This window comes from Pundamilia nyererei, unplaced genomic scaffold (assembly GCF_000239375.1).
Source record: "Pundamilia nyererei isolate P.nyererei 1_Seehausen unplaced genomic scaffold, PunNye1.0 scaffold00098, whole genome shotgun sequence".
In the NCBI taxonomy this organism is placed as follows: domain Eukaryota; kingdom Metazoa; phylum Chordata; class Actinopteri; order Cichliformes; family Cichlidae; genus Pundamilia; species Pundamilia nyererei.
This window is the reverse complement of record NW_005187499.1, coordinates 1,205,426-1,219,150: the sequence shown is the minus strand read 5'-3', so window position 1 is coordinate 1,219,150 and position 13,725 is coordinate 1,205,426. Positions and strand designations below refer to the sequence as shown.

Genomic DNA, 13,725 nt, shown 5'->3' with positions numbered 1-13,725 from the left:
ATAACCTTGCTGCCAGTTAAAAATCCCAAGAACATTAAAAGTGGCTTCCTATTTTATGCCCAACGAGACTGTTCTGTTTTGTGGGTTGGGATGGTGTAAGATGTCGACATTTGATTATCACAGGGTTTTTTTAATTGACTCATATGCCTGTTGGGCACACGTCTGAACCCCCATCGAGAGGTCGTCCCGAATCAGCCTTTCAGGAAAGTAGCTATGCTGCCCTCTGCTGGTGTCAACCAATAAGGACATTGAAGAAAAGACAGCGACGTGCTAGTTACGGTAAATACAACCAGTTTTTATTTAGGCTACATAAATAAAGCCTTTTCGAGCATGGTGAACTATTTATTTATGTATTTGTTTATTTCTTTATCCATTCATTAATCTTTAAGGAAACTGTAATAATATTTGTCCGCGTGCTGTTACGTCATCATCACGCGTCAACGGCACAGTGCTTCTGTCTGACTTCTCTCACACGTGAGTAAAACGTTGCTTTACAGAAACGATATTAATATACACATTTTTCCGCAGAGTAACTTAGCAGTGTGGTTTAGTCATTCTTTAACAGTTTGGGAAACCATAGTTTGTTTGTTTTTAATTTTGGCAACGTTTTCGAGAGTTTGTGTTGTTGTTTGGAGTGCAGCGCGTTAGCATGGACAGTCCCTGTGGCTGTTTGCTTATATGTTTGCATGTTTTAGTCGAACTCCTTCTAAAATAATGACAGCTTTATTTGTGGCCACTTTAATATTATGCAAATATTACCTTTTACCTGTAACAGCTTTTTAAAGTACAGTCTTGATCCGTATATGTTGCTAGGAAAGTGCAAAATAGGTGCAGCTATTTATTGAAACTTGCAAATATGCACGGAAAGAGTATATAGAGCAAAAAAACAGTGTGTGCAATGCTAATGAGTTTGAAAGTCAGTATTTGGTATTCTTTATTCCAGCCTGGACCCTGTTAGGCAAGCTCCCTTCTCTCCTTACTTCCTTCTGATATGCTGACAACGATTTGAACCAAACATTTTTATTAATCACTCCAAAAGTCCTGTTCCTGCTGATCTTTAGTACAATTCTTGAGTAATATGGTATTCCTCAGTCTGTTCTCCCTGTTTCCCTTCCTTAAGATTTTTTTTTTCTAGCCACTCTTTCACTGAAACCATTTCCGATGAGGCTTCAGCATAATCATCATCCATCTCTCAGGTTCTTTGCTTAAGTGTTCTTTCCGATTTCTGAAAGACATGACTTTCAGATACTGTTAGCTTGCTGTAGGTAGCTTTTTAGACCTCCCAATGCTTCTTTTGTCCTTAAAATGTTCCCTAAATAGTTTTTTATTAGATTTTCTTCGGAGAATCACTTGTTTTTTCTTTGGAAATCACCTTTTCGCCGCACAGATACCATTTTATGCTGGTCAAATTGCGTTATCTTTAGCAGCTGATAACAAAATGTAACCAGTGTAAAACTGATTCTCTGCTAAGTTGTCTTTTATGTTTAGACACAGCGTTGGTTCAACCCTTAAGTTAGGTATTTTTTGTTTTGTTTTTAATGCTTGAATAACTCTGAAAATGGTGAGGTATGAGGACAAATGATTACATAAGCAGCCAGTGTCCAAAGAAAACTTTGGAAGACCTTCAAAGAGCCTGAAGCCCAAAGAGCCTTCGCTCAAGAGCTCTTTAGAAATCACAAGAACATCTGGGTCTGTGGAAGCAAAATATAAAGAAATGAGGGTTTGATCAAGACTTGTGCACAGTACTATATATCTATTGAAGTATAATAATCTGTCTTACTGGTAGCAAACATGCAGCAGTGTAATGACATATGTTATGTAGTTAATTGGTTCAAATCTGCTTTAGAAACTAGCTTTATATTTCACTTGTATCCTCGTGGTTAAAGGTTCAAGATATGCTGTCAAAAGCAGAAGACAAGAAGCCACAGAAAGGGGGAGGAAAGAAGAGGAGGCATCCCGGAGAAGATGGAGGAGGAGAGAGGAAGAGGAGAGAAAGTCCAAAAGGAGAGAAGGGTCAGGGTGGCAAGAAGCGCTTGGACGCCCTCAGTGTGGGCTATTTCCGCCGTGTCGGAGAAAGGCTCAGTGAAGGCTTTGAAGATGATGAGGAGAGAGGTGAGAAAGGTCTTTTTTTCTGGGGATCTGAGTAAAGCACAGGACTGGAACTTTAAATAAGGGGTGCAGCAGAAGGTCACATTACACAGCACCATGTGCAGCCATGATTCATGAACTTTATCTTTTGAACTTGGCTGCCATAGGGAACAGAAAATCACAGACTAGTGATATGTGGAGCATCCTCTGCCGGCTTTGCTTGGATGAGGTCTGCTGAAGCAGACTTAGACTGTAGAGAAGAAACACATAAGCTGACAATTCATTAAATGCATTTTTTTCCAAGGAGTACATGTACTTATTCCATCTTCATAAATCGAATCATTTTTTCACATTTCTTGAACTGCGGGATATTGATCTGGTCGGTCAAGTATCAGAGGGGGCTGTTAATCAGTTTCAGCTGCTTTGGTGTTAATGGCATTAACAACAGGTGCACTAGAGGGGAAACAATGAGACAAGCCCCAAAACAGGAATGTCTGTACAGGTGACATTTTTCACTAGTTTTGCTTTTGGCTAGGGTCAGGTAACATGAGGTGATACATGGGCCCTACAGAGGTTGCACAGGTAGCCCAACTCCTACAGGATGTCACATCAATACGTACCATTGCCAGAAGGTTTGCTGTGTCTCCCAGCACAGTCTCAGGAGCATGGAGTAGATTTCATGCGACAGGCAGTTACTCTAGGAGAGCTGGACAGGGCCATAGAAGGTCCTTAAACTATCAGCAGGACCGATACCTGCTTCTTTGTGCAAGGAGGAACAGGTTGAGCACTGCCAGAGCTACAAAATGTAATTATTATTTTTTTAGCTGTTTATGTATAGTAGATTGAATATTTGTGAGTTTTGAGCACAGCACATAATCTGTGCACTGTACACACATGAATTTGGCTGCTTTCCCCTTCAAGGTTGTGTCCTTAAAGTGGCGTCAGCATTCATGCTACATTTACGCTGGCTCACTTCTCGGAAGTTTTTTTAACCACTTCTACTTAAACTTTTTTGGAGAAGAGGTTCAGGTTACAGGGAGCCAAATCTTTGTGTAAGTACTGTCTTGGCTGGCCCAAAACCTCCTGTGTTTCCAGTGTACTCTTTACTCAGGATGGTACGCACCTCTAGGGCTGCTCGATTATGGCAAAAATGATAATCACGATTATTTTCACTGAAATTGAGATCTCGATTATTTGACGATATTTATTTAACCCTTTAAGACCTACCATAGAACCAAGTCCGCCAGAGCTTATATTATTTTTTTACATGTTGTAGTGCCATTTATGGGAGCATTTCAAGTTGCTATACAACTGTTATAGCCCATATTTTAATAATATGTATGCATTAAGTCCATAGTAACTACATTAATTGCAATTGCAATAAACTACAAAAAAATTGAAAATCGTTTTTATTTTTTGTACATATATTTCTACTTGGGGAAATTTAAGGGGCTTATCCCTCAAAACTTTAAATACAAAAAAGTTGCAAAAAATAGATTACAACAGGAAATTAATTTTGAGTGTCTTCATAGTTTTATTTTGGAGATACAGCAATTTTTATATACTGCAGGAAAAACAAATAACAAACATATGATGCAAATTTGCAAAGAAAACAGCAGGTGCATCAAAATAAACTATTTCCAGCAGTGCAATTCGAGTTCTAAGCATCCCAGCAACTATTCAGAAAAGTCAAACATGACTTATAAAAACACCAGTATAGGCTTTTAAGGCCTACAAGTAAAAAACTACATTTTCCTCGAAAAATGACGCCACTTCCGGTTTCGGACAGGAAATGGCGGACATGCGGGGAAGTGTTACGAACAGCTGATCGGATCGGCAAAGCGTGTTTCTGGAATATTATGTTTTTGTTCCTGCAAGCGCTTTTTTAATGCAATTTTTGCAAAGCTATATGTGGAAGAAAACCATGACCGAGGACAAGCTGATGGCATAAGATGTAAGTACAACTCCTCCGGTTTCATATGCAAAAAAAAACATTGCGCTAGCTTACATGGTTCTGGTTCAACAGGGATTTAAAGGGTTAACAATAACAATGTATTGAATAAAGACTTTAAAAAATAATATAAAATGGTGTGCAAATACTGATAACAGTGCAAATGTTTGCAATATAAAAAATAAATGAAAAATGTAAACATCTATGTTTAGTGAACTTTGCAGTGTTGCTCTGTGGTGCAGCTACAACACCGTAGCAAAGTTTACACACTACTTGATCCACGTCTGACTCCGCGAACCCATAATGTTTCCACACCACTGAAGTTTTTTGGTTTTTTTTACCTCTCTTTTCAACCAACAGCAGTCACTCTCCTCTCCAAATAACTTCTGTTTAGCTTTCTGAGCTTCCCTCGGGTCCTCTTAATTGTTGTGATGCGTGTTCGAAATGCAGAGAGGTGCGCTCGATTTGCCACACGGAGCAGCGCGAGAGTAAAGCACGAGGGAGGGGCTAATAATCGGCTCGATCATTTTTAATGATCGTTGAAAGCCCAGATCGTAATCGTGATTAAAATTCGATTAATTGAGCAGCCCTATGCACCTCAACTGTTTATGCCAAATGTCCTGTCTCAGCATGTCACAGCCGAACTCCTCTGAACTCTGCTCCTCGCCACATTAGTTTGCTTTTTATTGCTTGATCTCACCTGGTTTATATCACCAGGATGTCCAAAAGAGGATAACAGGAAGTTGAGCCCCACGTGGAGCAAGAACACCTAAAGACAGCTCGAACTCCCCCGATTCACGGTACACTGGTGCCATGAATCAGGGCCCAAAACAAGAGAGGTTTGATTATTTAAATAACAAACCAGAAGATAATTGGTGGTGGGTTCAATAAGTTAATTAAATGTGTTTTTACACAAAGCTTGGTCCAGACTGTGGAGGTCGCTCAGAAGCTGTGTTCTTGTGCTTTCTGACTGATTAATTTCTGCATTCCCAGAAACGACCATCTGTTGGAGGAATTAGCTGACCACCATCAGTGCGAACATCTTCAGCTCTGCTCTGCCACAGAGCCGATGGTGAATGCGACACATAAATCACCTCCAGCCTTTCCAGTTGCTTATGTAGCGAAGCAGATGGCAGGTTTATTTACTAGCATTAGATCTGCTGTCACGTGTATATAATGAAGAAAAAGAGGAGAAAGAAGAGAGAAGCCTGAATTGAAAAATGGTTTCAATCTGTGATTGATCGCCCTGTCCGTTTTATTTATTTATTTTAATCTCTATTTAATACAGTACCCACCACTACTTCATACCAAAGATGCCCACTCTGTTTTATGCTAATTAATTCATTGTGTTGACAAGTGATGTGTTGGTACGCAAAGTTGGTACTTTGTGTGTTTCTGGAGCAAAATCCTCCATTAAGTAATTGCTTTAAGAAAAACTGCCTGGAGCTGGATATAACCGTCTCTTGCACTGACCTCGACTTATTCACGTCATGCACTGATCTTAAATGACTGCTCATTGCACGTCCATTGCATCATTTTACCTTAAACATAACAAACAGCTTCCTCTCCCTCCTTCCATTATATTTCTGCTTTTAACTCCAGCAGCTTTCTTCTCTGTTTATACTCACCCCGTCTTTCACAGAGATGTTTGTGGAGAATGTCCTCACAGAAGTAAAAGGTAAAGCGGCCTTGGTGGCGACAGATCAGACCGGAAGCATCACTCTGCAGCGGCTGCTCCCGCTGTCCAGCCCCCAGCAGGTCGGGGAGGTGCTGGCTGAACTGGGTGGAGAATCGGGCTCAGAGTTTAAGGCGGTTTCTTGTGACCGGTGTGGAGGCCATGTCGTGGAGAGCGCAGTCAGACAGATGTCCAGGTGGATGGGTAAGTTCACACAAGTGTAAGTTTGCTTTACAAGTGAAATATCAATTCAGCTTCAGTTTAGTTTTATTTACACAGCTGTAAATTACAAAATCATTAACTTCAAAGTGATTTATATGGTAAGGTACCTACAATAATTCAGAGAAACCCCATCAATCAGATGACCCCCTATGAGTGAGCACTACTTTACTTTACTTTACTTTACTTTAAAACTCTTTAAAGGGAAAAACCTCCAGTCAAACCAGGCTAAGGGAGGGTCGGCCATTTCCAGTGATCGGTTGGGAGTGAGGCGAGGGGGGGGGAATGAACTGTGGAAGCTGGAAGAAGGATAAGAGTGATAAGAAGGGGAAACATTCCCATTTTCTACTGTGACAGAGAACAGCTGCAGTTGAGAAAATCGCACCAACCTAACTCCTGGTAGGACTCTGTCCTTTTTAGAGTCTTCAGAGAAGGAATCCTCTCCGCCCACAGAGGAGGAGGGAGAAGAAAGCTGTGGCCTGTTGGAGGCTCAGGTGTTGTCTTTCAGTCAGGTGGTGAGGGACAACGCTGCCGAGTTCATCAGACATGTTCACGGGTCACACGTGGTCCGCACGCTTTTACACGTGCTGGGAGGCTGCCTCGGACCACCTCGCACCGAAACCCGTCCAGGTAAATGCATGCAGACACACACTCACGCTTGTATGAAAAAATGACGATTTTTAGTGGATACTTTTTCCCATTTAATTAGTTAAACAAAACACTCAAAAACAACTACCCCTGAGGGTTATAGTTGTAGGGCGTCGTATTGAAAAAAATAAAAAGCCACAATAAAAATTGTGGGTAATATAAAATCTTTGCTGCTTTTCACACTTGGTGTGACCTTGACCTTGAGCTGATTTTCACAAAATTGAATCAACTCGAGCTGTTATTGGTACCAACCATCACACAAACTTCAATACAAGAGCAGTAAATTTAGGTCAAAGTAATGAGTGATGTCACAAACTAACCACCTCCTATCATCAGTTTAAATTTGCTCTTTACATAAATACATTTATATGTATATGGAACTGTACCTACTGAAGCCCACCCGCAGTACATTAACGGCCTACCGTGGGGCTCCAGCCCTCACTTTGGGAATCCCTGTACTAAAATATGCAGCAACAGAGAACCGTGTGTGGTTGTTAGACCTCCAACAATAAGAAGCAACTTTATGCTGTTTTCTGAGCAGTTTTTGAGTTCCACAGCAGGATGCTCCTGTCTTTTTTTCAGGCCATGTTAAGTGGGAAAACAAACAAGCCAAAAAATATAAATGACTAAACTAACCGAGCACTCAAAGCACTTTTTATTATTCACCCTGTGAAGCGCTTTTTTCTGTGCCTAAACACCTTTATTTAACATTCACACACACTCACCCTCCAGCAGATATGCATGCAGACTGGAGGAGCCAGAGATCAAACCGGATCAGATATTCTGGATAATCCTCTGGTCTGACTTCTAGATCATAATGATCATAATTTAGAAACAGGACTTCGTGTTTAAGATGTTCACATATGTCCTGCCAAAGGCCTGTTTTCGCATAGATTCTATAGAAACAGTCTTTTTGTAACCCAGGTACCCCTGTTAGCCAATAAATGAATGGAGATTGAAAGCACTTAGCTGTTGGTAGGATTGTGTTTTCAGGCCTGGAAGCTACATCTATTATTTCACCCATAGATGAGTAGAATAAGCCGGCGTCCATGTTTTTTTGTTTGTGATCTTTACGTTTTGTCCAATTAGCAGCACATAAAGTATGCGGAGTTAACCTCTAGATGTTCCACTTTGCAAGATACCCATGCAGGCACAGGCTGTTATCACTGTAATCCGCTGACACCAAAGAACACGTGAAATACGATTATTCTCTGCCAGGTTCTGTAGCGATCCAGCTTGCTTTATTTGTTAGCTTTAGAGATAATGAGATCCCCAGGAAGCACAAGTCAAAAAGAATCTAAATACACATGCATAATGCGTGTATGCTAAGAGCTGACTGAGTTATGACTCAGAGAAAAAGTGCAAATTATGATACAAATTGCAGCAATTGGCTGAGAAGGCATGTAGAGTAGCTTAATTGGCAACACTGGCACTAGCTGACATTTGCTATACAGAAAAAGAGCTTTCGGTTCACCCTACGAAAAAAAAGCAATTTCTCCCATTTGGCCTGATGTCTCACTTCAGTTTCTTTTTCTGCAAGATGTAACAGAAGAAAAATACAGCTCTTGATCTGCTGGCTTTGTCAGTGCGCTTTTCTTTTGAGACTATGTCAGGACCTCTATGCCAAGAGGTATATTCTTCTTCTTCTTCTTCTTGTTTTCTCTGTTCATATTCTTGTTTTTAACCAGGAGGAAAAGAGCGAAGCATCCCTCCTCAGCTGACAGACTTTGAGATTCCCACTTCCTTCTGGTACGAGCTTAAAGATCTTACAGAGACCTTGATGGAAAACATTAATTGTAAGTCATCTTTCATAAAATAATTGGTGGTTTTATTATTATGTTGGAATTTAACTGTTGTTGTATGATAGATGTTTTAAGTAGATCATTAAAAAAAGAAAGCAGCAGTGTTGCCTCCCTCTTCCTGTGCTCTCCTGACTCTTGTAACATTTTTCTGGGAATCTGAAAACCATTGAAGCTGTTTTTGAATGCAGGCGAGGATTCGGAGTAAAGTCAAAGGGGAATTGCCTAAAGGCAGTCTTGAACAGAACGCTGACCAGCATGTGTTTAGAATTTATGTGCTCAATTCAAATTCTTGCAGTCGTAATATCAAAACAAAATGAAATGGGCAGTAAATAAAGTGAGGGCAAATGCACACGCTGCAGAGAAGCCTAAGTGGCTTTTAGTAGAGCTCTGTGTCAGAAAGAAATGCTGTTTAGTCCACAGTTTTTCCATTAGTTAACGTGCACACACACACACACACACACACACACACACACACACAGTCTCTGATTGAAACTATAGGCTTTAAACTGTAAGCCATTCATCTGACAGAGCAATGGTGGAATCTGGCACAGCAGACGCAGTTTAGCAGGCCTTGTAACATAAATTGTATTAAAATGAGATATTAAATGCAGTGTGGCTCCAATGCACGTTCAGTTTTCTGCATTTGGTGAATTTAATTTTTTTTTTAATGTCAGTGTGAGTTGAGTGATCAGAATTTTTTATTTGTCTATAATTTGAGGGAATAGAGTTGCAGTCGAAAGTTTGAACACATATTCATGAGTTTCTGTCATTTATTTCACAATAAATGTATCTCCCGAAAATCTGGGAAGGGTTATAAGGCCATTTCCAAGCAATTTAGAGTCCATCGCTCTGCAGGGAGAAGGATTATTCACAAGTGGAAAACATTCAAGGCATTCTTCCCAGGAGAGGATTCCCAGCAAATTCACCCCAAGTTTAGACTGCAATGCTCAAAGGAACTGCGAAAAAACAAAACGGACAACAAAACCCAGGAGCTACATTTCAGACACGACAGGCCACAGTTAAGATGTTAAATATTAACATTCATGAGTGCACAGGTAGAAAAAGACTGAACAAGTACGGCTTGTTTGGAAGGATTGCCAAGACACAAAGCCTGTTAAAAGAACAGGAGGTGCCCACCAGGAGTGTTTTTTTTTTCTTTCTTTTGCAGCCTGCAGCTTTTTTTAAATCTGCAGTTCTTCGAATGACCACTTGAGGCTGTACCCAGCTGTGGATTCAATCCATCCTTTCTTTTCCAGGATAATTGCTTAATAGCTGCGATTAAATAAACCCTCCTGCATTAATTAAATTAGTCTGGTACAAAAAGCAATTTTATTTTCTAATTCTTCTCCTTCATAACTGTATGGAATTAGGTTTATTCTTATTCATTCATTTACCCATTGGGATATTTTAACTCATTCACTGCCATTGACGTCTATAGCCGTCAATTGCAGTGAATGAGTCAATGGGTTTAACTCATTCACTGCCAGCCATTGGCAGTGAATGAGTTAAAGAGAAATTATGAAAAAACTTCAGATGAGTGCTTGCTTCCAATTTCTTTTGACTGGTACTATTTCTTTAAAAATGTGGCCTCGATCACATTTTGCAGTTGTAGTGAAAGAAGAGTGTTTCAGTCTTATGATGGTCTCTCCTCTGGGTGGACCTACTTGTGGAAATGCTGCAAACATGCAACAGTGAATATTGTGTATTTTGTTAAGGCCGTTAGTACATAACACCTGCTTGTGTATGCAGTTTTACTCTTGTACTGCTGGTGGCAGTCACGCACTTGCAAAGACAGGGAAGACTACTACTACACAGTATTAAAGTATTCACACACAGTGTGTTTCAGTGTGGAAGCATCTTTTGTTTTGTTCATGATAGGGCACCTTTGTACTGGCAGGAAGTTTCAACGGTGCTTCTTCTCTTTGTAGTAAGTGTGACTGACGCTGTTGCCAGCGCAGTGTTCCAGACCATGCTGACTGTGTGTCACAGAAAACGGCCCAAACTCTGCAAACAGCTCCTCCGGCGCATCATGGAATACCTGACGAGTCGCAGCGCTGCTCCTGGAGTTAGGTAAGAGGCCAAAGTTTGCGTTTGTGAACCACTGAGTGTTTTTTCTTTCTTTATTTTAAGAATGTTGTGTTGTGTGACTTTTATTTCCCCGTAGTCCGCTTCTAGTCTTTCTGAAGGACCAGGCCTCCAGTCGCCTCATAGAGACCATCATACAGCTGTCCCACAAGCCACTTCTCCGCGGGCTCTACAAGAACCATCTCAAGGGCCAGCTGGTTGACCTCGCCCTCCATCCCATCGCCAACTTTCCCATCCAGAGGCTAACAGCAGCATCTGCCAAATACAAACTGGTAGGTCACACCTTGTGATTGAGAACGTGGGAGGGGTGATTTGCTGGAAATTTTCTCACCGGCTTCCTGGTGTCGTTCCTTTTTCCACAGTTCCTGAGAATATTTGATGAGCTGGTCCAGGGAGTGGAGGCAATCTTGGCCGCAGGTCACATGGGTGTGATAGTTCAGCTGGCAGAGAGCTGCGCAGAAAGTGAAGAGAGGCAGGACGAGATGATGGAATGCCTCCTCAATGTAAGCTTAAAAGAGGGTTTGTTGTTGAAGTGCAGGCCCATGTGGGCCCTGAGTGATTAGAACAACCTTCTTTTCATTTATCCCTGTGTTATGATTGGTGTTGATGGAGCATAACAACTACTTCATGTTTGATTTGTGGATAATGAAGCCCTGTCGATGTGTTGCCTCCCAGGCTTTCCACTGCGCTGAGCCTGGCTCTAGACACGTTGCCTGCCTCCCTCTCTTCATGTCTCTGCTCACCTATGAGGTGTACTATCACTCTGACACCGCAGAGGGCAACATAAGCACGGAGGTAAACTGCTGGGAGGAAAAACATTTGTTTGATTGTAATTGTAGTGTTGGCGTTTCAGCTGGACTAACAGTGCAGCGCTTCACCAAAATACATGTTTCATCAGTTGTCAGGGTTTTTTCTAGATCCCACTGACCTCCATATGTTACCACGGATCCCGGCTGGTCCAGGCACTGGCTAAATTCAAGGAGCGCTCACTCCTCCTCAGCAGCCTGCGCACTCTGAGCCCTTCGGACCTGCTCAGTATGGCTACTGACCCCGCAGGCAGCCACGTCCTCCAGGCCCTAATCACCACATCCAGTGACAAGGGCAGGGGGAAGATCCTAAAGAGACTTGAGGTACGTGATACTTAATTCAGAAAGCAAAATTACTTCAAGTATTACATGTGTAAGTTTTAATGATCGTTCTCTTTCCGTATCACGCTCTTTGTTGTTTCAGGGTCAGTACGTCCAGATGGCCTGCTCCAGGTTGGGCAGCCGGGTACTCGAAGCCGTGTGGAACAGCTCCTCAGTCGGTCAGAGGCAAAGTATCGCACAGGAACTAGGTAATAATGACAAACATTCTCTCTCAGAATCCCACTTTTCCTGTGACTCACTTCCCTATTCATGACTTCTGTTCCTGTCTCTCCTCCCCTTCTCAGTTCCAAGTGAAAGCCAGCTGAGGGCAGATCAGTTTGCTCGTCACGTGTGGGCCAAATTTGCTCTCTCCCACTTTGCACACAGAAGAGCCCACTGGCAGGAAATTCAGACGGGCGAGTCCAAGAAGCGGAAGCTTTTCAGTGACATTCTTGAATGACAAGTGCATATTTGTGAAGAATTGTTTTGTTGTGATTTTCTTTTTGATGTAAATTAAAAAAAAATCTGAAAATATCTGTGTGTGTGCTGAATTAAAGTTTAGTTTTACCCAATGTATGCTATGGATTGTATGAATCAGCCTGACCTGTAGGGGGCACTGTAGGAACATGTATCATTTTAGACTTCATCCCATGGATGAGGTCTTCAGTTAACTAGAGCAACATTAGTTTAAATGTGTGAGCACGCAAGGCCCTTTTTAACATATTTTTAGTGTGTTGCTGAATAGTTACTGAATCCCCCTTATTTACACATTAACTAGGCACACACATAATAAACATGTAAAAGGGGTTTTGTTAGATTGGGGATGTAACAAAGAAAAGGAGTCAGATTCAAAGCATTTGTTAAAAAGCACCACCACCCACCAGTGAGTCTGACAATGAAATACATCTTAATCTTGAGCTCATCTAAATGTCATCTTTCCTCAGGATTCTTTCATGGAAATGCAAACAAATTCAGGCAGTTAGAAAATTGCTCAGTGCCTCAGCAGCGGGCAGGTTTTGTTGTTGGAGACACTTTTATTGATCATAAATTGATTTGAAGGAGGAAAGTCTTTATTTGGGAAGAGCTTCTCTTCTGAGAAGAATCACAGGGCTGGGAAGAGCAACCAGAAGAGAACCAGAGACTAAAGTACTCAAAATGCTGTCTATACAGTAGTGGGTGTGTTAAAAGCTGTTAATCCTTGTGGAATACCTCCACCCATCTTTCACTTGTCGTTTTAATCCATTTTATGAAACAAAGACTCAAAATACAGATGATAAAAATGGGCTAATTATTAAGGTGTTTCCAAAAGTAACCCAGTAAAGGAACTTGACTAAGATTTATGGCAGACTGATTTGGTATATCCAGATATTTTGATAGATCCTGTATACGTCCATTTAGCAATCTAGGGTTGCACACGTATATATATTTTGAGATGTGTATATTTGACTTCACAAATACATAAGTCACTTGAACCAAAGAGAGTGATATTACCAGCAGTGAAGACCTGGTTATATCATTAATGTGTATATTCTTTGTGCTCTTGTTAGCTTCTATGTTACTTTTTCCAACAGGCTAACATGTGTCGTATAACATCAAGCGAACTGTATTTTCAGATACTGTAGCAAAATGCTTTTTCAAAAATAAAACTATAAGAAAACTATTTTGCTTACTTAGCAAAAAAATACACAAAAATAACTAGCTAAGGTAATAGAGAAAACACTAGGAACCACAAATGCTAATAGTAGTGCTGCATTCATAGAGAGTATGAAACCATAAATAGTTTAAGAAAAAAGATGCTAGTACTGAAGAAAAATTAAGCTAGCACTAGCATTAAGTATTAGCATAATTAGCATTAAGCGCCTCAAACCTGCATTTTATTTGGCCACCAGATGGCGATAGCTGTAGTTGTAAAAAGACTTCTGGTCCTATAGAAGTATATGAGAAAACTTGAGGTTACTCTATTCCGTAACCCCCGTTCTCTGATAATATGACTGAGTTGTCTCACTATGGGGAACGCTCTCTCAGCGTTGTCCTCAGAAGCCTCCATATCATTACTCCAGCCAGTATTGGCTGGCAGTTGTGACGCTTGCGTCAGGGAGGGGCCACCCTCCTCCTTATAAAAGGGTGTGA

At 41.1% G+C, this 13,725-nt stretch overlaps 1 protein-coding gene across 1 annotated transcript; it reads left to right on the top strand.

Moving 5' to 3' along the window:
• Nucleotides 1-200: 200 nt before the first annotated feature.
• Nucleotides 201-12,127, top strand: nop9 (NOP9 nucleolar protein). The gene is made up of 13 exons (XM_005740239.1): nt 201-279; nt 390-474; nt 1,887-2,112; nt 5,682-5,918; nt 6,354-6,563; nt 8,270-8,377; nt 10,312-10,453; nt 10,548-10,740; nt 10,831-10,971; nt 11,144-11,263; nt 11,386-11,598; nt 11,699-11,804; nt 11,901-12,127. Exons 3-13 carry the CDS (start codon nt 1,896-1,898, stop codon nt 12,053-12,055), a joined length of 1,842 nt encoding a protein of 613 aa, XP_005740296.1. The 5' UTR covers nt 201-279; nt 390-474; nt 1,887-1,895; the 3' UTR covers nt 12,056-12,127.
• Nucleotides 12,128-13,725: the final 1,598 nt, after the last annotated feature.

Bases quoted from the DNA above. Each gene is read 5' to 3' on its own strand.
- nop9 (XM_005740239.1), top strand. From the start codon at position 1,896: ATGCTGTCAAAAGCAGAAGACAAGAAGCCACAGAAAGGGGGAGGAAAG. The intron at 10,741-10,830 runs GTAGGTCACACC...CTTTTTCCACAG, and splicing joins CATCTGCCAAATACAAACTG to TTCCTGAGAATATTTGATGA. The intron at 11,805-11,900 runs GTAATAATGACA...TCCCCTTCTCAG, and splicing joins AAGTATCGCACAGGAACTAG to TTCCAAGTGAAAGCCAGCTG.